Below are 26,979 nucleotides of genomic sequence, written 5' to 3'. Positions count from 1 at the left end.
GCCCTGTTTAGCAAATTATCCAAATCAAACCTTAAAATTGAGATATTTTATCACTTTACATTTTACATTCAAAATATTGCCAAAAACAAATCTTTTGTTCAAACCAGGTTCTGCAAAAACCAAAAAATTCTGTGCTATTCGGCATAACCAAGAAACCATCAGTGGCACAGCTCCAACCAACAGATGACAAAAACTCACTACGTTTTGTCTAAACTGCAGGCAGTGTTTTACTCAAGGCAGATGGGTGACAAGTATGAATTACACGAAGAAAATAAAAATATAAGGCGTAAACTATCTATAGTAAGTAGAGACACTGTTCTATCCTGCAGCTTTGAAAAGACTTGAACAAATTGTGTACATGTTGATTCCAGGTTTGTTCAATTTTTAAAAAAAAAATCCTTTTTTTATAATTCGTGGCATTATAACTTACAATACATTTTTGAGATCTCCCTACTTTTATTTATGGTTGATTGTCTTTCTATAGAGGTGCGGGACTTTACATTAATACATTTAAAAGAAGAGCCCACAGAGAGAAAAAAAAAACGTGACAGGAGCAGAAACCGCTTGGGAGTTCAGAGGGTTAAATATAAACTATATTTGTTATAAAAATAATTAGTACCCAACGTTTGAAAATAACGTTGCTTGATTTTAGAGCTAGTACATAGTTCAGTATTGTTTACTAGAATTAGATTAGAATCATATTCTGTTGTGATATATTGTTATACTATACAGAAAGGCAGATGTCCGAATTCATTAACAACATACGCATTGAAGTTTCTGTTTGAAAATTTTAATCTGATGTGCAGAATCACTAGTCAGATATTTTATGACATGAAATTATCTGAACCCAAACTACTCAGTGTCAGTCACATATTAGGCTGTATTTGCTTCATTCAAATAAAATTCTATAAATGTTGGTGGAAGACAGTGATAAGAAACTCCCTTCACATTTGTTAACTCTTTTATTTTTCACATTAAGACCCACATTTCCCAGCAGCCACGTTGTTTCCTGACTCAATCACATCTCACTCCTGCTGCCATCTCACCAGATGCTCTTAAAGTGCTCCAGCAGATTTGCATTCAGACAGAGACTCACAAATGGAAAATGCAAAGTCCAGGCTAATACATTCTATGATTCTGTTTGTTTGGGATAGTGACATTACAGAAACTATGTGGTAAGCGTAAGTTGATGGTAAAGGTGATGGTGACTATTTCTGACCTCTGAATGTGTCTTCTTTTCTCCTCCAGCTGGTGATGGAGTTCTGTGGTGCCGGTTCTATCACAGATCTGGTGAAAGAACACCAAATGGAAACTCGCTGAAGGAGGACTGGATCGCCTACATCTCCAGAGAGATCCTCAGGGTCGGTGACAGATATTTGTTGTTCTGCATGCTGCCAGAAGTACAGATATTAGTGTTCCAATGACTACTTTGGCAGATACCATCAAAAACTGTCAACTTCTAATTCAATTTAACTGTTATACACATCAAAATGTTAAAATATGGCACAAAGCGTACAGAAAACACTTCTATCTTGTGATCCTGTTTCCAATTTCTACTTTTATTTTTCCTCCAGTTGCCAAAGCAGCTCTGCGAAACCGCAAACATAGAATATACTGTTTTTAATTTTCCCTTTTTCTCCACAGGGATTAGCTCACTTGCACGCTCATCACGTCATCCATCGTGACATCAAGGGACAAAACGTGCTGCTGACTGAAAATGCTGAGGTTAAACTGGGTAGGAGTTGGTTTGATTTTGCTTTGAGTTGTGGCTTCAGACTGTAAACGGTGAGGTTTGGACGACTGCAGCACCAGATTTGACTCAGCACTCTGCCAGTTTGCCAGCTCGAGCTTTTGCATTTCCAGCGTTGTATTCTAATGTTTCACATGACTGCACAGCTGCAGGGCTGCACACAAAGTTTTCACAGTCATTTGCAGGCACATGAAAACACACATTCATCTAATTTTATTAACTGATCGCGATACAGATCCTCTTTCATGCAGTTATAGACGAGCAGGTTTTGTTGTGGAAGTCGCAGTTGATATTTTAACTTGCAAAATATGAAAAATATAAATCTTCCTGTGTTCTCCAAACATTTGTATGAATCGTCCACTGATCAATCTAAATTCTATGTATTTAATTATCTACAATTAGATTAGTATTTGTAACCAAGGTACTCTTTATGACCTTGTTTATTGCTGTCCTGTGACACACACTATGAGCCACACGTCGCCATGGTGGAGACATGAAAAACACTCCAGGATTCAGCTAAAAGAGGCGAAACAGAGACTTTCAACGGAGCAGCAGCTTGACCTTTAACACTCACAGTCTGGAGTCAACAGCGACTGTGGTGAAGTTGGAGGGAGAGAAAATGTGTAAAAATGTAATTAACATGGGTTAAAGAGCAAGTGACTCTTATTTAGCTTTGTAGGTGAAATGCTGGAATTCTTTGACAAAATTTGTTTGCTTTCAAACAGGATCTGGATTGTTGTCTGTGAGCTAATTTTAATTCTTAGAGGTCTTGGCCAGATGTTTTCGAATGCTCTTAATTTTGCCTTTATGTAGCACATAAAAACATGTCTACCATGCCCATCTTTTTACAGCACATAACCTATATGATCTGACTATTATTTTTTTCATGACCATGTAAACCTATTGGGCCCGAAAACACAACAAATATCAATCCTGTTCAAAACATATTTGTATTGGCAACAAAAAACACAAACATGCTAAATGCAGCTTTCTGAATGTTGAAAATGTAAACATAGGTTGTGGATATGAACATTAACAGGGTAAAAATTAATAGAAAATAAAATTATATACAAATGTTTCCCTTAAAAGCATATGTTTCTATAGGTGTCTTCAAAACAGCTTGCATAGAAAATAATGCAGAGAGCGACGTCACTGCTTTGAATTTGCAGTGTAAATAGTGCAACATGTAACATAAAAAGGTAAAACTGATAGAAAATCAAACTATACCACAAATTCTTTCTTTAAGCGTCTCCTGTATAGTGTCTGTACGTGGACTTTACCTAACTTACATGAGCCTAAATGCTTAAACACATGACTGGACGCTGTTTAGAACCACTAATGATGGGTTTTACTTGTGTTTTTTTTCAGTGGACTTCGGTGTGAGTGCTCAGCTCGACCGGACGGTGGGTCGGAGGAACACCTTCATCGGCACGCCATATTGGATGGCTCCGGAGGTCATAGCTTGTGATGAGAACCCTGATGCCACCTACGACTACAGGGTGAGGACAGAAGCTGGATCTGTTTTCATTTATTAGTAGGTTACATGTCACAGAATGAATTTGGGACCAACTGGAACCAAGTGTTGTATTATGAATACCAAAAACCAAACATATTTTTGCTTTGAAATGCAATAGGTCAAAAATTATTTGTTTTAATTGTCTGCAAGTTTGTGGTTCCAAAAACTGGCATCACCTAAATTTAGGGGGTTTGCAGGAATGTGAAAGCTTAAGAAACCACTGTTCACACTACTCCTTGATTCAAATAGACACAGACAAATAAGAGAAACATTCACTTAAACAAGCCGTAACTAATCTCATCTTCCGTTCTCCAGAGTGACCTGTGGTCTTGTGGGATCACGGCTATAGAGATGGCTGAGGGAGCACCTCGTAAGTACTTACAAAACATAAAAGCATTGAAATAATAAGTTTAAGAAACTGGTATAAGTATTGTGGAATCATAATATGACAACTTCTGCATTGTCTGGTGTATTTTTGACACTGGTTTCCTCAAATATGGAGTCAAATCTAGTGTTTTACAGCACAATTTTTTTTTTAAAAAGGTGCATTTTTCTGCAGCTTCTGCAAATAAAATTAAAACTTATACAGTTCATGATGATGGCAGATGTAGAAAAGTACAAGACATGCAAATAGATGCTGGACAAGTGGTGTAAAACAGAGGAAATTAGTCAAAGTAACTAAAGCAAAATATGTAAAAAAAATATTTTTTTTATCTTAACATGAAATTCCAGCATCACTATTGACTTTCCATTGAACCCTTGTAAGGTATGATAAATGCACAAAATAATCTGTTTCAAATGTATGATTTGTCATGTTTTTAGTCTCACTGATCTCTTCTCTGTCTTCTTGTTTCCTCACTACAGCTCTGTGTGACATGCATCCAATGAGAGCCCTCTTCCTTATTCCTAGAAATCCCCCTCCTCGACTCAAGTCCAAAAAATGGTGAGACACATTTTCCACTATTATCCTCTCTTTCAAAATGATCTCTTATAATCATAAACTGGCTTGTGGTTGAATGTGTAAAGTAACTCACATTTACCTGCCCTACTAGGTCGAAGAAGTTCTTCAGCTTCATCGAGGGCTGCCTGGTGAAGAACTACACCCAGCGTCCTCCCACCGAGCAGCTGCTCAAACACCCCTTCATCAGGGACCAACCCAACGAGAGGCAGGTCCGCATCCAGCTCAAAGACCACATCGACCGAACCAAGAAGAAGAGGGGAGAGAAGGGTGAGTCCAAGAGGGAGATCTGTCAGTTTGAAAAGAAAACTCGAACGCAGCTTCATCCTATGAAAAGAAACTGAAGAATCCAACATTTATTTACCATGAAAGCATTGTTTAATCAGTCTCCTTGAAACTTGAAACTTTCCAAGATTAAAACTTTTGTTGATTTATGTTGAGTTTAATATTTCAATGATGGCTGTAAAATATTTTTTCTTTAATATCCACAGATGAGACGGAGTATGAATACAGTGGCAGCGAAGAAGAGGAGGAAGAAGCATCTGAGCAAGAAGGAGAACCGAGGTAACGACAAAGTGTTATTACCGCCCGGCAAAACTGCGTTTTCCGGAAGGTATTGTTTTCACCTGCATGGTCTTGCTTGCTTGCTTGTTTGTCTGTAACAATTTGGTTTCCGCGTGATAACTCCATAAATATTGATGTAGCCTCACCATATTTGGTACACAGGTGTACCATAATAAGACACAGGTCAAGTTCGAATTTGGTGACCGTGACCTCATTTTCAAGGTCACAGGGGTCATCTTTGTTGCCGGGCGGTCCAAGTTTGGTCAAACCTCTTGTTATTTTTTAAGTTTTTTGCACCTTAAAAGGAGAGCCATCTGATTTTATTGCACTTGTGTAATGGTAATAAATGCACTTATTTTCATATAACAATGCTTTAGTGATCTTAGTGATGACTTCTTGTCAACATGTTGACGTCCTGCCTCATGTTTACTCAGTATTAATTACTACATTATTACTTTAATACTCATAGGTTGAACCACACCCATCTTCAGATTCATTCTGCATTTTTATCTCAGCTACACACCTGTAAAGTTTTATGAGTCTGGCTTGTAAAGTTGTGACGTTATCGTGTTGACAAACTCTGTCCACAGACACACATTTAACACCTGCTAAGGTAATCCAAACAGCTTTTGTATCAGTTCCTGTAACAGGTGTCTCCTGGATCACATTTTCCCCAATGACACACAATTAGTCAGACTCACGAGGTGAAAATAAGTGTGTATGGTAATAAAATATTGCATTCATGCGCGATTTATTGAAATAGTTTAGAAAAAGAAAGAAAATGGGTAAAGAGATGAAATGAAAAAATACCATGGATATGTACTTGAGTGTTAGTTTTTCTCACTGTATTTTTGTCTCAGGCTTCAAAACGTGGCATTATGATTTTTGCTTAAATGACAACAAACAAACTCACTGTCTCAAATTGGGAAGTCACTAAGAAAACGTCAAACAATTTATGCGTTAGTTTCTTCAGACTTAAACAAAAGGAACTCTTCACACATTTATTACTTTAGGCAGGTGTGCAGGAGCCAAAAGATTCTTCTTCACACTGTCTTAACTTGCAAAAATACATTTACTAGCGTGACGTTTTGGAGTGAGACATTCTGACTGAATCTTATGAATTTATCCTGGGTGACACACCAGCTTTAACCTCTCTCTGTTTCCTCCATACAGCTCCATTGTTAATGTCCTGTCACCATTATCATATATTTTCTATACAAATTACTGCACATTTTAGAGGCTTTCTTTGAGGTTTGCAGATGGTGCAGACATTGTGAGTTTCCTGGGAAATATGAAACGTGTCACGGCCCTCTTATTGATGATTTTTAACAATGGTGTGATGAGACCTTTTTGCAGTTGGATTTATTCAAAACAAACAACATGATTATTGATTTTAGAACTGAAGCTCAAACACATTAAGGGCCAGAAGGAGAAGTGTGTGATTGATAGCAGATTGGGCTTTGTGTTGTGTAAAAAAAAGAATGAAAGCATCTAAACTGTGCAAGTCAATTGACATAATTTTAACTTCTATAGAGCCTCGATGAAACGAAACACACACCTGCAGAAACACAGTCAGCAGCATTGTCAGAAACAATGAGAAAATAATAGGAAACCAATGAAGAAGCCTTCAATATTGGATTCAAACTGTCACTGATCACCTTCATGTGTGTTTCTTCTCAGTGTTATCAGATTAATAAACCGTCATCAAAGAGCCTTTTAAAGTTCTGAAATCTGGCTCCTATGCCAGATGAGTCATCTGAACTGAACTGAATGTATTGATGCAAAGCTGCAATTATTTTTTGAACCTTTTGAGTTCCTCCAGGGTGACACAGCAGCTTGAACCTCTTATTATTTCCTCCATACAGCTCCATAGTCAACGTGCCCGGTGAGTCGACTCTGCGCCGCGACTTCATCCGGCTGCAGCAGGAGAACAAGGAGCGTTCAGAGGCTCTGCGCCGCCAGCAGCTCCTGCAGGAACAGCAGCTCCGCGAGCAGGAGGAGTACAAGCGCCAACTACTGGCTGAGAGGCAGAAACGAATTGAGCAGCAGAAGGAGCAGAGGAGGCGGCTGGAAGAGGTGAGCAGCACAGAGTCATAAATTACCTGTCAGGCTTTTTATAGCTTATGATAACTTTTTATTCTCCCAGTTAACTGCTGAGATCTGAGGGTGTGGTGATATTACTGCAACACAATCCTGCAGGGCAACGCAACAAAACAGCAATATTTAAACACTTGAGAAATTAAATAGAGTTGGTCATTAAAGTTATTGCCCAATTATTGTGATAGTCTGTCAGACAGGAGTATTCACATTAGAGTCCACAAATGCAGAGGATATTTTTAATGTTTGCTTTTATTTAAGCTTTCATACATTCATTTAGTTAGGATTTTACACTAAAAAGTTAAAGTAGACTTGCTGAACCATCTAAACTTCAAGCAGATTCTGGGCCTTTTTTTTTTTTTTTTGCTCCTGTCACATTTTTACTCCTGTAGGTTCATTTTCACTGCAGTCCTGCATCTCTATGGAAACAGCAGAAACATTCCTAGAAGTTAAGGGAGTTCAAAAATGTAATCTGTTAGGTATGACAATTTTATTTGACATAATTTCTAAAAGAATGAAAAAAACTAAAGTTGATTTTCTTGGATTATTTTACAAAAATGTAATTAAAGCATTTATTTTTCCAAGTACCCACAGATGATACCAAAATGAACAAAAAACATGACTCAACATACTGTAGATATTTTACTGCTTTTCGTTTGTTTCCGTACTTGTCTCCTATCTGCTCTGTATAAATACAGCCGACAGTTTATTACAGTTCAGCTGAAAAATGCCTAATTTTTTGTCATGCCACTGCTGGACACCCACAGCTTCACATTTGCATTGAGGAGCACAGAATTTTATTTAATATTTTTTTACAGAATCTGGTTGGAGCAAACGGTTCATTTTTGGACAATTTTTTAAAAGTTATTTTTCGGCTTTATTTAACAGATTAAGTTGAGAGACAGACAGGAAATTAGGGGAGAAGATCTGTGGCCAAGGGCTGTGAGCTGGAATCGAACAGACCACCGTTGGGGAATCTAGATCCTGTTTATGAGTTGCTTGCTCAACCACTTGAGCTATCTGGGTGCCCAATTGTTGGATCAGTTTAAATGAGACTCCTAGAATAAAGTTATTTTGATGAAATATCATAATTTGTCAATTTTACCAACAGAACAGCATGTCACAGATGAGCAGGTTAGGTAGAAGGTTAGAAATCCATACATTCTGTTTAAACAGTTTTTGCTTCTGATAAATGCTTCAATTTTTGTTCCCTTTTAAACCTACCATGTCTTTCAAACCCACCAGTTTGTTTTGGGCCTCTTTTGGGTTCAAATTTCTCATAAAGTTGCCTTTAGAGCTGCCTTGTCTCATCTCTGCAGTTAGAATGACTAAATATTTGTAAAATCTGTTTTCAGTAAAGCCTTAAACTGCTAAATTAAAATCAGGTTGCCTCTTAAACTACCAAGACAGACATCTGTTTAACAGAGAACCATGTCTTCATTTTGCTTATAGAACCAGAAAACACTGCAACCTTAATTAACATGGCACTGAAGCATCTGGAATGTAGTAGCACACGTGCTGTGCTGCTATTCATAGATTATTCATCTGCATTTAATACCACACAACCCTATTTATTAGAAGATGAATTAATTACAAATTCTGGCCTTGATCCAGGGTTTTCTGGCTCTGAATGGGCCTTTTGGGGATGAATACACACAACAGTAGACATGATCAGTCTGTATACAGTGAAGGCAATGAATCTGTGGTGACTTACTTGACAGAAATATATGCATTTTCTTTCTGTTTGTGCCCATTTGTTAAACAAAAATATCTATTATGCTTGAGTAAATGAAGCCCAAGTTAACAAGACTTGTTTAACAGTTGAATCGCTATTTTTATTCCTAATTCTTAGCATCTGACGCTGATGATTTTCCTTTGGTATGGCACCAAAAATTCCTTCACGCATGAAAAAAAATCCTGATCTTAACTTAATACGCTGCATTTTAGACTTTTTAAGTAAATGAACTCTCTCAGCTCCCACTGACAGCATCCACAGGCTCAAGTTAAGTCTCCTGTCTCCATTATTATACAGTTCATATACAAATTACTGCACAAGAAAACATAAGAAGTTTGCAGATGATGCAGACACTTTGAGTGTCCTGGAAATTAATAAAACGTGTCATTGCTCAGTATTTGATGAATTTCGAAAAGTTATATGATGTGAAGCCTGTTTGCAGCTGAAGGTATCGAAAAACAAAAGACATAACTATTGATGTCTGGGCTGAAGCTCAAACACATTAAGAGCCAGAAGGTGGAGTGTGTGATTGATATCAGATAGAGCTTTTTGTTGTGCAAAAAGAGATGGCTGCGTCATCATTTTAATGTAGACAGGAACTCAATCCTACAACAACGCACTCAGCAGCTTTGTCAGAAACAGTGAGAATTTAGTAGAACGCCATCTAAGAAAGCTGTCTGATCTATTTCACAGAAATGTTCAATATTGAGTTTAAACTGTCAGTGACCATCTTCAAATATGTGTTTTCTTTCCAGTTTAATCAGATTATTAAATGGTCACATTGGAACCTTTTAAAGTTTTAAAATCTGCCTGTTTTGCAGAAACCAAATCATTCGTATGAGATCTTAATAAAGCCTGAACTGAACTAAAGAGTAAATGTATTATTCATTATTTAGGCATCACAGGATCCCTCCCAGCAATTACACTTAATGTTTGAATAGCACTAAAAATAAGCCTATTGCAGCGAAAGTCTTGAGTTATTAATGAAGTTTTGTACACACATCCTCAACAAGCAGAAGAGATTCTCCTTTGAGACTGAATGTCACCATTTCTACAATACTGAGAAGCGTAACGTGAAATTCAATTGTGTTTTGTAGTTTTTTAGTTGTTATCTTTTGTATTAGTTGTATCTTTTGAAATGCTAACAGGCTGAAATAAGTGGTAGGAAAAAGGAAATGCATCACTGTGGATAGATGTGTGACTTAGCTACTGTACAGCTGTTGTACTCTGATAAAGTGAGGAAAAAGCCTTTAAATCTGTGTTTGTAATACAAACTGGTTGTCTCCACGTGTGTAAAAAATGCTTCAAATGGTATCAGATGTTAAACCATACCATGGCAATCGTGTCCAAACTATCGCTCAATGGATTAGTGGAGTAATTAATCATTTGATTGACAAAGCATTAATCAGCAACAGTTGAAAGTTTCTTTAAATAATTCCAAGTCATTTGCCATGCACAAGTGCAAACTGTTTATTAGTTTCAGTTCTTTAAATGTGACAGTATTCAGTTTTGCTGAATATTCTCATATGTATCATAGTGAGTGCTTTCTTCATGGTTTTGGGGCAGTTTTTTTTAGTCTGTGAATTTTGGCTTTGGATCAAACAGTTAATTGGTAAATTACAACACAAACCTCCACAAATTACGGATTTATGAATTTTGGCATCAACTGCAGCTCCAGCATCCACGACTGTAGATACAGATGAATGTAGCCTCTGGGCCTGAAAAGTGAAGCCTGTGCAGAACTGCCTCAGCTATGAATTTGAAAACCAGTGGGCCTGAAAAGCATGTTGTCTTTACAAAAATGCCAAAGTTACACCATTTCTCAGAGCGAAAAATAGTAAAAACAGGGAATCGTGAAATTTTCCTCTTTGTGATGATCCTTAAACTATTTATTGGTGATGTGTCGTATAGTTGGGAAAAATCTAAGCTTGTTTCATTTAAAAATTTGCTAAAAAAAATATATATATATGTTTTTTAATACCAGATACAGTAAAAAGCAAAAAAATGTTGCTGTTTGGCACAACCAGGAAGCGAAAAGGGACTCAGCTGTGACCAACAATGGTGGGACTTCGATTCTATGAATTTCATGCCTGGATTGGGCTGAAATGCACCAGACTGAGGGCTATTATTACACAGAGCAGAGAGGTGACAAATGTGGAAGAACTGTATTAGTGACACCTTTGGACACTTGAAAAAATGTTGAAATTTCAGTTTCAGGCTTTTTGATTTTTTTGTAAAATAATTAACCAAAGAAATGCAAATCTTCAGGCATTTTTCTTATTAATGATTTATGGAATTATAACTTTGTTATACTGCAAAAAAGATATGTTTGAATTCTCATTTTTTATAGACATGGTTGTGCTGTTTCCATGTAGATGTAGGACTTTATATTGCAGTGAAAATGAGCCTATAGGAGCGCAAAACACAGAGGAACTAATGGATGTTTAGATAGTTAGAACTGCATTCTCTCCAACAACCATCAGGGGGCAACTCCTCTGGTTACAAAAAGAGGTCTGATTGTATGAAAGTCCATGAGAAAATGACTCTACTTCCCACTTGATCTGTTACCTCAATAAACGTTTTGGTAATCAGTTCATCGTCCTAATCAGTCCCTTTTAATAAAGCATGATGTTCATTCTGCAAATTATAATGCCATATAGTGTGAAAAAGATAATAAAGCTTCACATTCAGTTCAGCAAAAATGCAGCTTTAATACATTAGTAGCAGTAATACTAAGACATAACAATTTATAGCCATGTTAGGTTAAGTTTGGTTTAGTTTGTTGAGGTTATAAAATTTACTTCTGAGATTTGTGTCTTCACCCAAATGCAACATTAAAATTTCACCAGCAACATCTCCAGAGACAATCAGTATCTCTGTCTATTGTCTTGTTATTGAGAGTATTTCTTAAGTAGAAAAGTGTCTGTCAAAGTAGGACGTCCTCATTTTATGGACACACTGTGTTTTCAGCTCAGCTCCACTCTGGTCTCAACTCGTTTGTGTAATGATGAAACAGTGAGAGCCTGAGGGGGAACTGAGCTAGTTTGTCAGGTGCAGTTCATATATGTGCACGTTATGTCGGTGTAATAAGATTAGAAAGTTTTAACTTGAGGGGGGGGTTGGTGGTTAGATTTTTAGCTTGATAATTTCATATAATACACAAAATCAATTTAAGGCTGCTGTGAAGAAAAAAAACACGTTAATTGGTGTCCCCCAGAGAATGAGTTTGAAAGCCCTTTTTGTAATTATCCTTTATCTCTCTGAGCTGTGGTCCTTTTATATTAGCGTCTGAATGAGCCGGGCTGCATTTCCTCCTCACCTCCTTCAGGGAAGAGAGAGAAAACTGTAGAGATGGAGGGGGAAGAGGGAGAGAGCTGCAGAGAGATGATTATAAATGTGGACAGGAGGAGAGCAAACTAAATTCTGTGGAGGCAAAGAAAAAGAGGCAGATCTAAATACTATAAGAGGGGCTGACAAACAAAGAAATTCAATTGTATGCAGTGACTTTCAGAGAATTTAAACATGCTCTAACAGCCACTGGGCAGATGTAAATTCATTACACCTTACAAGTGTCAGGTCTCCGTGGCAGGAGAGGAGAAAAAGTTTTATTTTTGCTCATGTTTTCCCACAGCAGTTACAGCTCAAGGCTCTGTTTTTGATTCATGACGGTGCTTGTAGATGAATCACACAGTGGAAGCCACAGTTGAACGCAGGCCATGTCGGATAAATACCACTGTACATGTGCTCTCCTGTTTAGATAGGTCACCTCCTTCAGAGCTCTAAATGCTGAGCAGAGAATCTGTACAAACACGATGCTTCACGACACTGAATCCGCCGCTGACATCCTGCAGCTTTCTCTGCACCTTTTCATAACACAGGACTCAGTGTAGTTCCTTCATCTGTCATCTTAGAGAGACGTGTTTTAGCCAGACACTCTGCCTGTCAGACTTAAACTTCTACTCTGATTAAGTGATCAAGTCATAATGCTGCTCCTAAAATGTTGACATTAACTTCCTCCTTGTCACTTCAGCTCATCTGCTCACTGTAGTATTTATATTTTCTCTACTCAGATTGGTAAATACTCACATTTAGACCCTAAACTGTAACATGTATCTTTGTACATCCAAAAAAACGTGTGTAAATAGAGTTTAGAAAGGGCAAATACCAGACGAAGGATATTTAGGCCACATGAAGATAGCCTTGTAAATCCTTGACAGCCTGTGGATTTGAATGAAACAGCAAACGACATGAAGCAAAAGGTTAGCTATTAATGGACGTAAGCATCAGTAGCACCCAAGACTGTATATAAAATAGATGTAGCCTCTGGGTCTGAAGAGTGAAGCCAGTACAGAGCAGTCTCAACCTTCTTAACCCAAAAAACCTGCTGGGGCGCTTAAAAGGCACGCTGTCTTTACAAAGCTGCCAAACTTACATACACTGTTCGATCGTCAGATTTTCAACTTTCCCACGATCCTTGAAATGCTCATTTGTGATGTGCAGAAAGCTCAGAATCTAAGCCTAAAGTCATAGTATGTCATCAAATTTCACTTTATTCTACTTTTTTCATTTGTAAGTTTGCTAAAAGTGAGTTGATTGCTGTAACTCGTTTCTGTGATGTTCAATAGATGACCTTAAATGTGTTGCATTTCTAAAAATTTGGAAATTGCACTCATATAAAATCTATAGTCTCTAAAAATCAGCGTTGGACTCCACTTAAAAAAATGTGCCTCATCATATTAAGAAACCCATATTAACATCTTCAGGTTGCCCATTTTGTCCGACCAACAACTCAAAATTCTTTTGGGGGTTTTCCAGTATATGTAAGAGTAGCAGGTGTCCTTTGTATCACACTGAGGACAAATACATTTAAAAGTGCAGAATAATATATGTTATCGAGCCCATATTATGCTTTTGGGTTTGTTTGTTTCTTTTTAGAGCATTTGGTGCATGTAAAAGGTCAACAACTTTACAAAGCCTAAATTGTGTGGCGTTTTTTTTCCCCACATAAAAAATACTATGACTGGGGCCAGGCTTTTCTTTCTGTTACTTGTTTACATCACTGTGTTACTCATTTACATAATGCCTAAATAGCAGCTAGTTTGGCCACACCCTAAGAACGAACAACTTATTTTCAATCTGTTATGTCCTCCCAAGAGTCACATCATGGATCTGCATTTAAAGTGGATACCCAGTGTTGTCCTGCTTTTGCCTGCCCAGTTGACCAATCAGAGCAGACTGGGGAATTCAGTAGGGAGGCTTTAAAGGAGCATTTATGACAAAGAGTGAAAAGCAGCAGAAAAATAATGCGTTTTTGAACATTAAAGTCTGTAAATATTCTAGGAGACCCTCAAACTAAAAATATAAACCTCTAAATTTGCACAATCGGGACTCTCTAATCAAACATCAAGATGTTGTTCACCTCATTAATTGATTCACTAATCAACTGTTGGTTGTAGACTGGAAAATATCTTGTCAAAATCACAAGAAAAAACTGAGACCGTTTTTGACCGTTTTCCTTGGAAACGGCTACATTTCAGTGTAGTTTGATTTTAATCCGTGACGTCTACCATCTACAAACACAATCAGTAATTAAAACCATTTGTCTCCACGGTCTGATGAAACAAATGCACTTCAAATGACATTTAAGCTTGTTTGACTCATTTGGTTTGCTGGCAGCTAAGACTGATTTTTTTTTCCCTAAACTGCTCTAAAGAAGCTGATGGATTCATTTAGATGAATGCAGGCCTGTCCCTGCAGCAGACTCTTTTCTCTGTTGACTTTCTTTTCTTTGCAATTGTCAAAATGCCTGAAAATCAAGTTAACCTTCAGGGCCTTAGTCTTGTCATCTATACCTGTGATGCTCAGCCAAGCTTTAGTGTCACCAAAGACAACCATTTTGGTTTATATGATGGAAGATTTTCAGCAACAATAAAGTACAGTTTGAGTCTTCTAAGATATTCCATGTAGGCCGCACACCGAGGGGTCTGATATCCATGTAGGTCAAATTAGAATAATACTGTTCAGTCATACAGCTTCTGGTTTCACTCTCAGTAGAAAACATGAGCTCTGCGTCTCATATGACTTGACAAAAATCTGAAGTAGGACGCTGAGCAGGTTTCTCTTTTAACTCACCTCCTGTGTCCACCTGCAGCAACAACGGCGCGAACGCGAGATGAGGAGGCAGCAGGAGCGCGAGCAGCGCCGGCGTGAACAAGAGGAGAAACGCCGCATTGAGGAGATGGAGCGACGTCGTAAAGAGGAGGAAGAACGACGGAGGGCCGAGGAGGAGAAGAGAAGGGCCGATCGAGAACAGGTATGAACTGAAATCACAGAGAAGGGAGATGAAGACGGAGCAAAAATGCGATGCATGTAAGAGTTTTTTCAAAGTAGTTCAACATGTAAACATGCAGCTAAACTGAAAGTTTATATCATACCACTGATATGCAAATTGCGGCAAAGTACAAGTAAATTGATGTCTTAAGAAAGCTCATTTGTTTGCTTATTTTATTTGTTTGTTTGCAAATAAGAGCTTTTCAGGAATCAGTCATTCCATCTCAAATAATCCAATTTTTACGACAGTTTTGGCTCGACCGTCTCTGGTTAGCCCGAAATTTTTATGCTATAACATATGAATATTTACAAAAGTATTTGTGAATTTTTAGATTTATATATCATGTATTGCCTAGCAAATATTTTGTAAAAAATTGCCCATCTACCCACTGTAATGTGTGCTCAAAGATGGGACTTGTCATATTTTAACTCAGCCATAATCAGGAACTATTTGATCTATATTTCCAATATTACAGATTATGAATCAATGGTATGATGGGAAATAACACTGAAAATGTCCGGCATTTGTCTTTCATAGTTGCTGAGATGTTGTTGTTCAAATCTCAAATTTCATGTGCGAAAAAACTGGCAATTAAAAACTCCGGATATATCTTAGAAAATACTTCATATGTCAATTTAAAACATTACAGATCCCATTTTAATTATTTATGATTTTAAAACGCTTTAAAGCAAACCAAAGATGGTTGAACTAAAGACGCCTGATGATTAATCGGGGGGGTTAGAAAAAAATCTAAAGATTTAAAATGTACCGGTACAGTAAAATATTTTTGAAAAAATCTAAAATATTATGTCAAATTGTAGCTCTTGGGTTAATTCTTGTGCTTACATGACGCTTGAAGTTCCGCTTACTGTTCTCACATTTGCACATTGATAGATATGCCTCATAATAAATACTGTGTGGTTTTCTGATTTTCAATTAATTGTGGATATGTTTGATGGACAGGAGTACATCCGTCGCCAGCTGGAGGAGGAGCAGCGGCACCTGGAGATCCTGCAACAGCAGCTGCTTCATGAACAGGCCATGCTGCTGGTGAGTGTTTAAACCACCAACATCACTTCTGCATTTTAGTTCATTTCTTCCTATAATATTACAAACAGTTTTTATGTGTTCTTAGAGTACTGGCCCCATTATTTTATTTCCTTTGCCTGTATGTTTCCATGTGTTTTATGTCCCATGTGGTTCTGTTGTAATGTTTTCACAACTACAGCCCAGGTTGTTAAATTTCATATTGCAGGTGCTTATTATTCCACCGTTACAAAAGCTCTCCTGATTCTGTTTACCTTTCCTTCTAAACCAAATCAAGTTTTTGGGAATAGCTTGTGATTTTTGTAGATCTGAGGGGAGCCTTTAACAGCTGAGGTCTAAACATAATAAACATTCTCAGGTTTTTCTGGGGAAGTTGGGATGTTTACAGGCCCAGCAGTGTTGGCAAAGTCGTCGCGAGGAAACCAGTCTTGAAACAGGAAAGGGGGCTTCCCATGTTTTTATTCCAGATGTTACAGGTTTCATGCACAGACATTGGGTTATTTAGGGGGTTTGTATGACTTAATGTTGTTCATTTTAAAGGATTCTGTTCCTCTTGGGGTTATAGAGGATATTCACATAATAAAAGGATATGACCAACCACATCCCCACTTCCAGTTTCACACCATCACTTCGTCATTGGCTCCTTCACAGTCACCATTCATAAACTTCAGTTTGAAAAAACGTGTCCAAGTCTGGCTTTCACCCTTTGGTGTTGCTGATTTAAATTTTAAGTATTAAAACATTTGAAGATTTCAGAGAATACATTTTATACATCATATTTAACAACCTCTTGCTATATATAGATGTAGCTTCTGGCAATGGGCACAACTATCCCAATGCATTAGACTGTAAAACTGTATTAATGGTTCAGTGGTTTTAATAATCATGACCACAGTTAAGTGGTGTAACAGGCGTGCAGTTGGACGCATTACATGTTTTCCCACCAGTTTGCTTTTGCTGGAGTTGCTTTAGATATTTTTTAGGGACTGTATGAAATTTATTGATGTTAAGAGAGAGACTAAAAGTGTTTAATATTAAAGAAAAGTAACACCTTCCCCAAGTAATAAATATTTGGCAGCACTCTCAACTGCTACTTTCCTGCCTCCTATTTCTTCACAAAAGCCTGATTTCAAGTTGAGTATTTTAATGGGCTACAAATATTTACGTAGACCAAATTGCACACACTGTCCTGTTTTTGAACCAAGAACTGCTAAATGAACAGCGTTACTACCGATGATACTGAGCAAACAAAAGGGGGGAAATCTGTGGTTTCTGAGGCTCTTCAGCAGCATAACATTTGCTCTTCATCCCTTTGTAGAACAGATTAAGTTGCTCAACATGAATTACAAGAGTTGATCAAAAATTTTCGAGACTGCGCCTTCAAAAAATAAACACCTGATTTAAATTTAGCTGCCATCGCCATTTAAGTAGTTTCCATGTGCAACAATTAAGTGCTCCCAGAGCTTCTGCAATCATTGTAATGTTCCCTAAAGGTAAATATGTTGAACAACATCTGCAATGGGATCCTTCAATTTGAATTTCATTATGGAGAAGAAGCTGTCGTCACAGGAAACCAAATCTAGCAAATAGGGTGGATAGATGATGACGATTGTTTTGCCTTGGCCAAATAGAAAAAAAATGTAATCACCATGTTGTAACTCTGGAGGATTAATTTCTGCAGAAAAACCATATGACTTTCTAAGAAAACAACGGATATGCCCTTGGTGTGTACCTGACCGGACACGTTGTTCAGTTTAGAAACTGCATGCTTTTTTGCTGTAAATGCTGCTGTTTCTTCTCTGGATGGTATCACCAGTAGTGATCCTCAACATGAAGGTCAGATCATCCCGGCTGCTGACTGACAAAAAATGTCAAGTTATTTGTCTGCATCCATTTCAGATCAATGCAGAAATTGGCAAGGCAAACCTGTCAGTGGTCATTCATGTAAAACAGAAATTCTGCTGTTAAAAGCATAGTGACATCCAAACACTACTGTTACTGTTTGCACACATTGCCCATGCACCACAGTCTCTGAATTTTTTGACCACCCTTATAATTCTTTACCTCTGTATGATGCATTGAGGTTCTGTTGTCTAGTGAAACAACTTCAGAGAGATGATCTTCACTTTCTACTAACGATAAAAATCCACATCTTCCATTTCTCTGATGCACTCATTCTACAAGCAACTACAAAATAAAAAGCACAATTCAATCTTTGTAAGCAAATATTATTGGGTAAGAAGAAATGAAATAGAAATTGAGTGCAAGGAAAAACACATCACCATCCATCTCTTCTCAATAATTTTCATACAGTCCCATAGGTCCAGTTAGGCCTGCGTCTCACCATTACCATGTTACAGTGACGCACAGTTGTGTGCCACATCAAAGGTGTTGAAAGTGAGTTGTAAGTAATGAGCAGTTTTAATTCTGAGAACATGTTTTCTTGAATCTCTCCAAAGGAATATGGTTTGTCGTCATGCACATTAGTTGAATTTGACATTTGATTCTAAATTGCTGGTAGGAATAAATGTTTTATGGATCCCAGAAGGTACTGAGGCGTCATCTAAATGGGTCCCTAAACATCAAAGTACAGTGTTGTGGAAACCTTGACCAGCTTCTTTCTGTCAGTGGTTTTGGTTCAACTTGACCCTCCCTGTACTCAGGAGTACAAATGGCGGGAACTTGAGGAGCAGCGACAAGCCCAGAAGCTCCAGAAACAGCTGCAGCAGGAGCAGGCCTACCTGCTGTCGCTACAGCAAAACCAGAACCTGGATAGTAGCAAAGCAGCCCCACAACAAAGCACCAAACCTCCACAGAACCTTGAATCCGATGTGGTCAAGCCCAAACAGATCCCTGAGACAGATACAACGAAGCAGTCACAGAGCATTGAGAAGACACAGTCCAGTCCGGCCTCCAGTCTGGAAAAAACTACAAAACTGAATCCACCGGTTGCTGACCTTCAAGGCAATGCCCCTGACTGTGAGCCGGTCAGAGAGGTGAACCTCGAAACTCGACGCCGTTAAACTGACTGCTGTAGAACGCTTCCTTTGCTTGTGTGTACTCACTCCCACTGCTTTGGGTGTGCTGTGTACATGGTGGTGGAGCGCTGGTGGTGTGGGGTGAATGGATGCTTCGTAGACAAGCTGTGTCACTAGAATTCATCATCTTTTTCTAAACTCACAAGTCTAATAATTAAACAGGTCCATGATGCAAATATACTAAAGTGACTCTGGACCAACAACAAAGTCGGGGAAGACTCTTCTCATGTGAATATTAAAACAGGGTAGATGCTAGAGTTCAAGGGAATCTTGAGGGAATCTATGTGTCCTGGACGTACCATCATATACAAACAAGCAGCACACTCACATTTTAGTGCCCTGCAGCTCTTTAATTGGCACTATTCTGGGGTGAAAGACCAAAATTGTTTGACAGTTTATTTCTTCCCACCATGACCACTAAGTTCTCAGTGAAACACTTACCTAAACAGCTCCTCCTTCTCAACGAGGGCCCCACTGCTCTTCTAATTAGCCTCACTGTTGTCTTTGTCGCCATATTAGGAAGCTTCTGTAATAACGAGCCACCCCATTAGTCCTCAGTGCGACTCCCTGTCTCTTCCTTTTTGGCGTCTCAGTGTTCCCATTTAGTGCCTGGTAGGGGAGAAAGAGAAGAGAGACACAAACCCAAAAGATACCCACCGTCTAAATCATCCATGCAGTCTTTCTTTTTTAGGTTAGTTGTTTTTTTTCCAAAGGAATGGATAGGCTTTTCCATTCACAGGGCAGCACAAGAACTGCCAGAAATGTTTTCAGAAGTTCACCTTGCTCAGGGGATTTAAAACAAACACTGGCAGCCATGTTGGAAGATGAACACTGAAAGAGAACAGCAGGTGATTGTAATGTTCAATTTGGCCATTTTAGCAGAAGGCTAGAGATACTAAGAATAGCCTAGTTTAACTAGGGTCTGATTGTCAAAGTTCAGTCGTCATTCCAGTCAATAAAAACCTAAAATAGTCTTGCTTGCAGTCAAAAAGAATACTCTTTCACCCGCAACACGAAGCATCCACGAATCAGTGAATCAGTGTCCTGGACCTCAGTGTGTGGCCTAACCTTTCTGTTTTTACTCCACATGAAAAATGCATGACACTCTTGCTCTTGTCCTTCTAGCAGGGATGTGGGAATATTGTGGCGACAATAACACTTCTGCCCTTGAGGAGGTGCTCTGTTGTTCCTGCTGCTGTGCCTGTATCAGCGGATGACTTTCTGACATGTTTGTACCACTGCTAGTACAAATCATCTCTTCTCTGTGGGAGAAACTAACATACTGTAGTGTGTCATAGCTTCTGTCTTTTATGTCTTCTTTATGTACTGACACACACTGGCCTGTATTGTATTTTCGCTAATGCTGCTGCTGGTTTGTGTTCTCCGTAGGCTGATGAGCGATATCGGAAGAACATCCAGGGTTCTCCTCAGGCAGCTCAGACCAAACAACAGCAGCCTCCAGTGCCACCACGCTCCGAGTCTTCATACCCCAATGGGAACTCAGCATCTGAGGCGCCTGCCATGCACCGGCCTGTGGAGCCACAGGTATCAAAGATAACCTAATACCCTTCTCTTAAATGATTCCTTCATTTTTAGTTCACTTCTGCTGAATACAGGGAGCACTCCGAGTTGCTGTACAATGGATTGTTTGTCACGACTTGAAGTGTGCTGGTGCTTTTCCTCTCCAAACCATAAAGTACATGTACATGGAGTCATATGACATGACTGTATGTCATATGATGACTACCTTTCTCTCACTTTGATCCGACAATAGCAATCTAGCTGTTTTCCTAACTCTCCTTCCCATACGACTGAAACCGCAGTGACTCTTGTGTTATTATTTCACACCTAAGACTTTCATGTGTGGTTTCCCACTGTCAGGTTGTATTGGGAAGTGGCTGCAGGGAATGCTGACGCAAGTGCTGAGAATAAAGCCTGATTCTTAGCTCGTTTTTCAGTGTACACAGAGTCATAGTTACCATGCCAGCTTAAGTGAAATTTTGACTGATAGGGTTATAGGAATGTCCCCATGTTCCTTAAGTGTTTCAGTCTCCAATTCAATCCAAGTCATTTAATATTTAATGATTCTCTACTCGCATTATAGAAAATTTATTGTCCTCCAGCCAGACCTTGTATGTTTAAAACAAACTAGGACCAACTGGAACATTTAATAAGTCCAGCAAAAAAAAACAAAACAGGACAAACATCCACAGTGCTCAATTTGTGTTGTAAGTGAATCATTTCATATTATTATTGTCATTATCGTTCAAGAAATTATTCAAATTTGCATCTCAATCGTCTTGCCAAACATTGTACTCGCTCTTTAAGATACCTGTGTGACCGCAAATGTTAAAGGAATGGACTTCGGTTCAATTGGAGACCAATCGGTTAAGAAATGGCTTTGTTGGGACATCCCTAGTTTAAAACATTTAGCACTTCTGTCTTTATATGCTTGTTTCCCGATGAATCAGCACCTAACTGGAGTAGCAAATGCACTTTTCTTAATGGAGACAAATCAAGTTTGGCATGTGCTATGACAATCAGCCTCATCAATCCACAAACCTTTACTTTTTGGTCATAAACCTACCCTTTAAATTATGTGGACACTCCGAGTTAGATTTTTTTAGATGATGCTGTCAGCCTTACTCTGCCGACACTGGCCATGTTAATACTGAATAGATTTATGATGCTGTCACTTTACAGCTTCCACTTCATGGGGGGAAGTGGATTTAAAAACTTGGCTCTCCTAAATGCTGGTTCACTGGCAAAGAACATTTCTTCTGCTTGTTCTTGTTCCTTGCTATACTTTTGTGAGTAACTCTCATGTATTTCACTTTCTACTTTTTTCTGTCAGAGTCATTCCTTAAGTTTCTCTCTTTCAGGTGATTTCCAAAACACGTCAGTCTTCAATGTGAAAGAGTTTTTAGTGCTTTATTAATTAGTTGTGCTGCTTTCTGTGGTTTCACTCCTTTTTGCATTGTGTCTTTAGCTAAATTATTTTAGGTGGTTTCATCTGGATATTGGATCCACCTTTCAACTGAACTTGAAGAATCTTTTTTTTTTAATTTCAGGGTTGTCATCACTTCTATTTCAATCGAGTAATTTAAATAACTAAATTGTGGAACTGCATTAAATATCGAAGCTAATGACAGATTTATGATTTTCAGACTGAAGAACTTTTTTGTATCAACACAAAGCCAACAGTTGTCTCCCTTGTTATGAAACTTTTCTGTGGCAATGATAAAGAAGTGATTACAACCCCCCACTGTCATAATTAACTCTTTAGTTGACAGAGCATTCACCCACAAAGCAAAAGTACTTTCACCAAATGTGCAATTATTACAGTCGCTTTATTTCCCTCAGTGTGCGAATGTGTGTTTCTATGTGAACATTTCTGTCTGGTGGTATGTTGGGGTTTTGTGCTTCTCTGCTCTACATACTGTACCTCCACGTTGTGTACTGGTGATGAAAAACATCCATAATTCATGGGCAGCTAGATTTACAGCACAGTGACTCAGACAGCATTAGTCATTTTTCCAGCGAAGGATTGAATCCACTTAGCATGAATAATCAACAGTTCATTGAAGTCAATCTGTTATGAATATGTCACACAGATTAAATTATACAGAACTGATGCTGTAACGGGGTAAAATGGGGGTGATGATGTAATTCACTGGTGTGTTATTAAAGCATAATGTTAAAAGAGGATCCATCAGTTTTCTCTCGTTAGCAGCAACTCATCAGACTCAGATGTGCTGTTGTGTTTTATCACTGTTACACGCAAAGACTTCTAGCTGTACTGAGGAACTCGTCTGATTAGAGTTAATTAAATACAGATCCTAATTTCCAAGTGGCAAGAAACTCTTGAAGCACTTGGTAAGGTGCTGGAGCCAGTTTGCAGCCCTTGAATTCATCTATGAACATTTTACTGGAATATCTTCATACCTAAACGACAATTTATACTGTTTGTGTCGTGACATATATAGACTTAAACTTAAACCTCTGTGGCTGATGTCTGGTTTGATTTAACAGCCGAAACGGCTGAGTTACGGTTAGGAGAAGATTGTGGTCATGCTGCAGATGGATACACTGTTGAAGTCACACGCTTCCTTGCCCCAACCATGAATGTGTGCATGCTGTTAAGCGTGTTGTGTTTCTCCCTATATGTATGTTTGCATGCCAGCCTGTTTTCAGTCCTTAATACAGTTTATCTTCATACTTGGTTTTGGTGTTGAGTCCTTTTGAGGCCTTAAACAGGTGAAATTGAGTTTTTATCACCTTGACCAGAAATAAAACGGCAAGAATTGAGTGTTAATGTGGACAAAACAGCTGGGGGACTAAATTCAAAGCTGAAAAGTTTCGTTTGGAATGAAATTTTACCTAACTCAGGCAAAAAAAAAGGTTGGAGATGTGTTGAAATTGTGTAGTAACTGTTTTAAATTGCATCTAATATTGTTATTGATACATTATTTTTGAAATAATTCCCTAGAGGTAATTAAAATGACCATACAGTCAATTAAACAGACTAAAATGACTCAATATTATGTCAGAATGCATTCAGCTTCATATCTTCACTCATTGCTTGTGCATTTTTTTGCTGCTGTCCATTTTCCACTGTCACTCTCACAAATCAAAAGCATTACATGATACCTTTTAAGACTCAGGCTGCATTTTTTTTAAATCAATTTATTAAAGTTGTAACTGGATTAAAAGCTTTTACAGTGGAGTTTCTGCAGCCTGAGTGACAAAGGGTTTAACATGTATGTATTTTATCTTCTGTGTTCTGTCCTTCTGTTGTGCTCTGAAAACCGTGGTTCTTTAGGGGATTTGCAAAGATTTGGAGCCAAATCGTAGCCACTAAAGCTAAAATATCTGTAGGTTTTATCTTGAAACATGTACTGCGGCTGCTAATTTCACAGATAAGTTCTTTTCTTTGTAGTTGGAGTCAAACGTACAACTAAAATCTGCTGCTGCGCTGTTGATTCGGTATTTTACAGCAGTAGTTTCTAATTTTGATGCTTGTATTTTAGAACACTGATGGGTCTATACTGTCAGGTTGTCAGTTAGTGTTCCAGGTTTTAAGTGTCTAGATTATAAATTAGAAGAGCTCTGGGCACTGATGACCAAAATTAGAGCTGAAAGATCGTTTTGAATCCCTTTCGCCTCTAACAGACAGACTGAATTTAATGCCACCAGTTTAACGTGAAGGCTGCAGCAGCAAAAGGTTAAATACCCTGAGTGAGATTACATGTGTGTCTTCTTCTTCCTTCTACTCAAGGGGTCTTTAATAATCATTTAATTATAGTCTCTTTATTTTCATCCATGTCAACTGCAGAGCTGAAATTATGAATATAGAGCAAAATCCTTTAGATGAAACATGTCAGCAAGTAGGAGGTAAATGTTTCTTGTCATCCTATTTATTTATAAAAAGGCAGCAGAATATGCTGTCTGCTAAATGAGAAAATGTGTTTTTTGGCATCATTAGTGAAAGCAGGGAAAGCTGTTGTAATTAATTAAGACTACTGTAGCAAATTAAGTTGATCACTAAAGCAGACTGTGAAAAGACACAGTTCCTCCTAGATATCATCACTTGGAATAAACACTCCCTTTGGTGCACACTTATCATTGAAGCTGTAGTGTCATCTTAGAATAAGAAACATGACAAAGACTGAAATGTAAATAAAACCCTTCAAAAAAATGCCAGTAATGGTATGTATTCTACAACTGAGAAGGGTTTGCGTTAAAGCTTTACATCAGTCTTTCTGGAGCTTTTAGAAAACGATTTATTCAAACTCAAATCATCAAAATAATAATAATAATAATAATTAAATAAAACCATTGAATGAAAAGGTGTGTCCAAACTTTTGACTGGTAGTGTATATTAACTCAGCCATAATCAGAGACTATTTAATCATTCAATATTGCTGAATTTCAATCAATGTCATGATGAGAAATAACAGTAAAAAACTTCAGGCTTTTGTCTTTAGTAGTTCCTGAAATATTGTCATCCAAACACAGCCTTATCTAAATTTCAGTGTAAGAAAAAATGTGCTAAAAGTGACAATTTAAAGTAAGAAAAATTTCGCAGAAACTATTTAAACATCAACACTTTATTGTATAAAAGTTTGAAGCAAATCAGAGATGGAGTAGCAGAAGAACCCCAAAGATTTGAGATGGAATAATCCAAAAATGCTCCTCGAGTACCGTTTTAAATTTCCTTGTTGCTCCCATCTTGACATACCCCTAAAGACACTCTGAAGCCCCTGTCCCTTTTCGTACGCTGCATGCAGACTGACCCGTGCTCCCCAATGTGTTCTGTTTTTGTTGTCTGGAAGGTTCGTTCCCATCTGGCTGCCTTAAAGAGCAGCAACAGCGTGGCCTCGTCACACTCCTCCATTTCCGCCCCACCTGTTGTGTCGCGGTCGCACTCCTTCAGTGAGCCGCTTGTCCCTAGCTTTGACAGTCTGCACCTTCACAACAGCCACGAATCTCACCATCACTCTCCATCATCATCATCACCATCACCATCACCATCATCAACGGCTGCACGCACTGACCCACAACCCATTTCCCAGAGTAGGCCCTCGCCCTACGAACCGGCCCGTTCAGAGGATGTCCCGCCCCGGGTAAGGATAGGAAGAAAGTCCCCCTGCTGTAGTCTGGTAGCTGTAGTTAAAGACTAGACACAATTTATTTCATAACTGATCAAACAGAACTGATTCCCAAAGTGTTATCTTCAATACTTTAATAGCCACTTGCTTGCTGCCTGAATATGCAATACCGGCATCAATAATTTACTCTCTATTGCTTTTTCTTTTCTTGTTGGAGAAACATATGACTTTATTCAACCCACATTAAATTAGAAGAAAAATTTTGTTAATAAGCTAGCTGGCTGGCCATGAATCTCTGAAGAGTCAAAGCAAGACATTCTTTATTATTCTTTATTTAGACTACTTTTATATTACCTTGCGATACATCAAGCAGTCCCTGTGAAACATGTACAGTTGGTATATTGGTCCAGTCCACTTCTAACACATCGCCAGTTTAAAAAGACACTCTGCAGATTCAATGGAAAAGAAAGATGATGAGACACTTCACATGATGCATTTAGTACTCATTCCTCATTTTAAAATTCTGGTCTCCTCTGACAGGTGAAGCTGTGGCTGGAAAAAGTAACTGTTCTGCTGCTTTTGTGGGTTAATCTGAAGTTGTATGGAATGTCGAGCTGCAGGATGGACAGATGTGTTGACAACACACAAGAAAGTGCTCAGAAATACAGTAGCTTCAAAGCAAACACTCAAAGACTCACAAGTGTCAGCATTACATCGGTTTAAAACAGTCATAGCCATAATCAAACAACCAAAGCACAGGCACGACCACACTGACAGCTCTGTCACCTCAGCTGTACAGTCATAATGTCCAGTACAGCAGTCAGTGAGAGAGCTGGTGAACCGTGATGCCTATTTTATTGAGCTCAGACTTTCTGTAAGTGTTCAGGGAAAAGGTTATTACAAGGTAACTAAAAGTATTGCAAGGCAGCACAAAACTTTTCATGAGGTAATACAAAAATAATCCTCAAAAAATACTCACTGTGACCTTTCATTGCCTCCGCAGCTGGCAGCATCAAATCACTTCTTTACACAAATTCAGTGTCTGCCTCAGGTTATGTGAGAAAATCAGATATTCCCGAAGAATTTATTTCATTTGATGCACAGAGTGTAAGAAAGAGGAAACTAAAATCACGCTGGAATCAGTATTGGCACAAAGAGACTTAGCTGTTGTTAATATGAATCACAATAATCAGTGTGGGCCAATACTTAACAGTAGGACAGGTCAAGACAATCTGTCTGTCTGTCTCATGTTGCTTTTTCTTCTCTTACCACACCAATTTAGACTTTTACTATGTGACCACAAAAGAGATAAAAATAACTGACAAACAAGAA

General features: G+C 38.3%; 1 protein-coding gene across 1 annotated transcript in view; it reads left to right on the top strand.

Annotated features, from left to right (window-relative positions):
• Nucleotides 1-26,979, top strand: part of map4k4 (mitogen-activated protein kinase kinase kinase kinase 4) — a 133,811-nt gene that overhangs the window by 85,612 nt on the left and 21,220 nt on the right. The window contains 13 exon segments of the mRNA XM_051958885.1: nucleotides 1,249-1,296; nucleotides 1,299-1,361; nucleotides 1,645-1,735; nucleotides 3,119-3,249; nucleotides 3,582-3,636; nucleotides 4,131-4,209; nucleotides 4,319-4,494; nucleotides 4,716-4,788; nucleotides 6,654-6,864; nucleotides 14,772-14,933; nucleotides 15,915-16,001; nucleotides 18,662-18,994; nucleotides 20,426-20,581. Coding sequence (XP_051814845.1) covers nucleotides 1,249-1,296; nucleotides 1,299-1,361; nucleotides 1,645-1,735; nucleotides 3,119-3,249; nucleotides 3,582-3,636; nucleotides 4,131-4,209; nucleotides 4,319-4,494; nucleotides 4,716-4,788; nucleotides 6,654-6,864; nucleotides 14,772-14,933; nucleotides 15,915-16,001; nucleotides 18,662-18,994; nucleotides 20,426-20,581 — 1,665 coding nt within the window.

Source organism: Acanthochromis polyacanthus, chromosome 14, assembly GCF_021347895.1.
Source record: "Acanthochromis polyacanthus isolate Apoly-LR-REF ecotype Palm Island chromosome 14, KAUST_Apoly_ChrSc, whole genome shotgun sequence".
Classification (NCBI taxonomy): domain Eukaryota; kingdom Metazoa; phylum Chordata; class Actinopteri; family Pomacentridae; genus Acanthochromis; species Acanthochromis polyacanthus.
The sequence above is the reverse complement of the archived record's forward strand: the minus strand, read 5'-3'. Positions and strand labels throughout refer to the sequence as shown.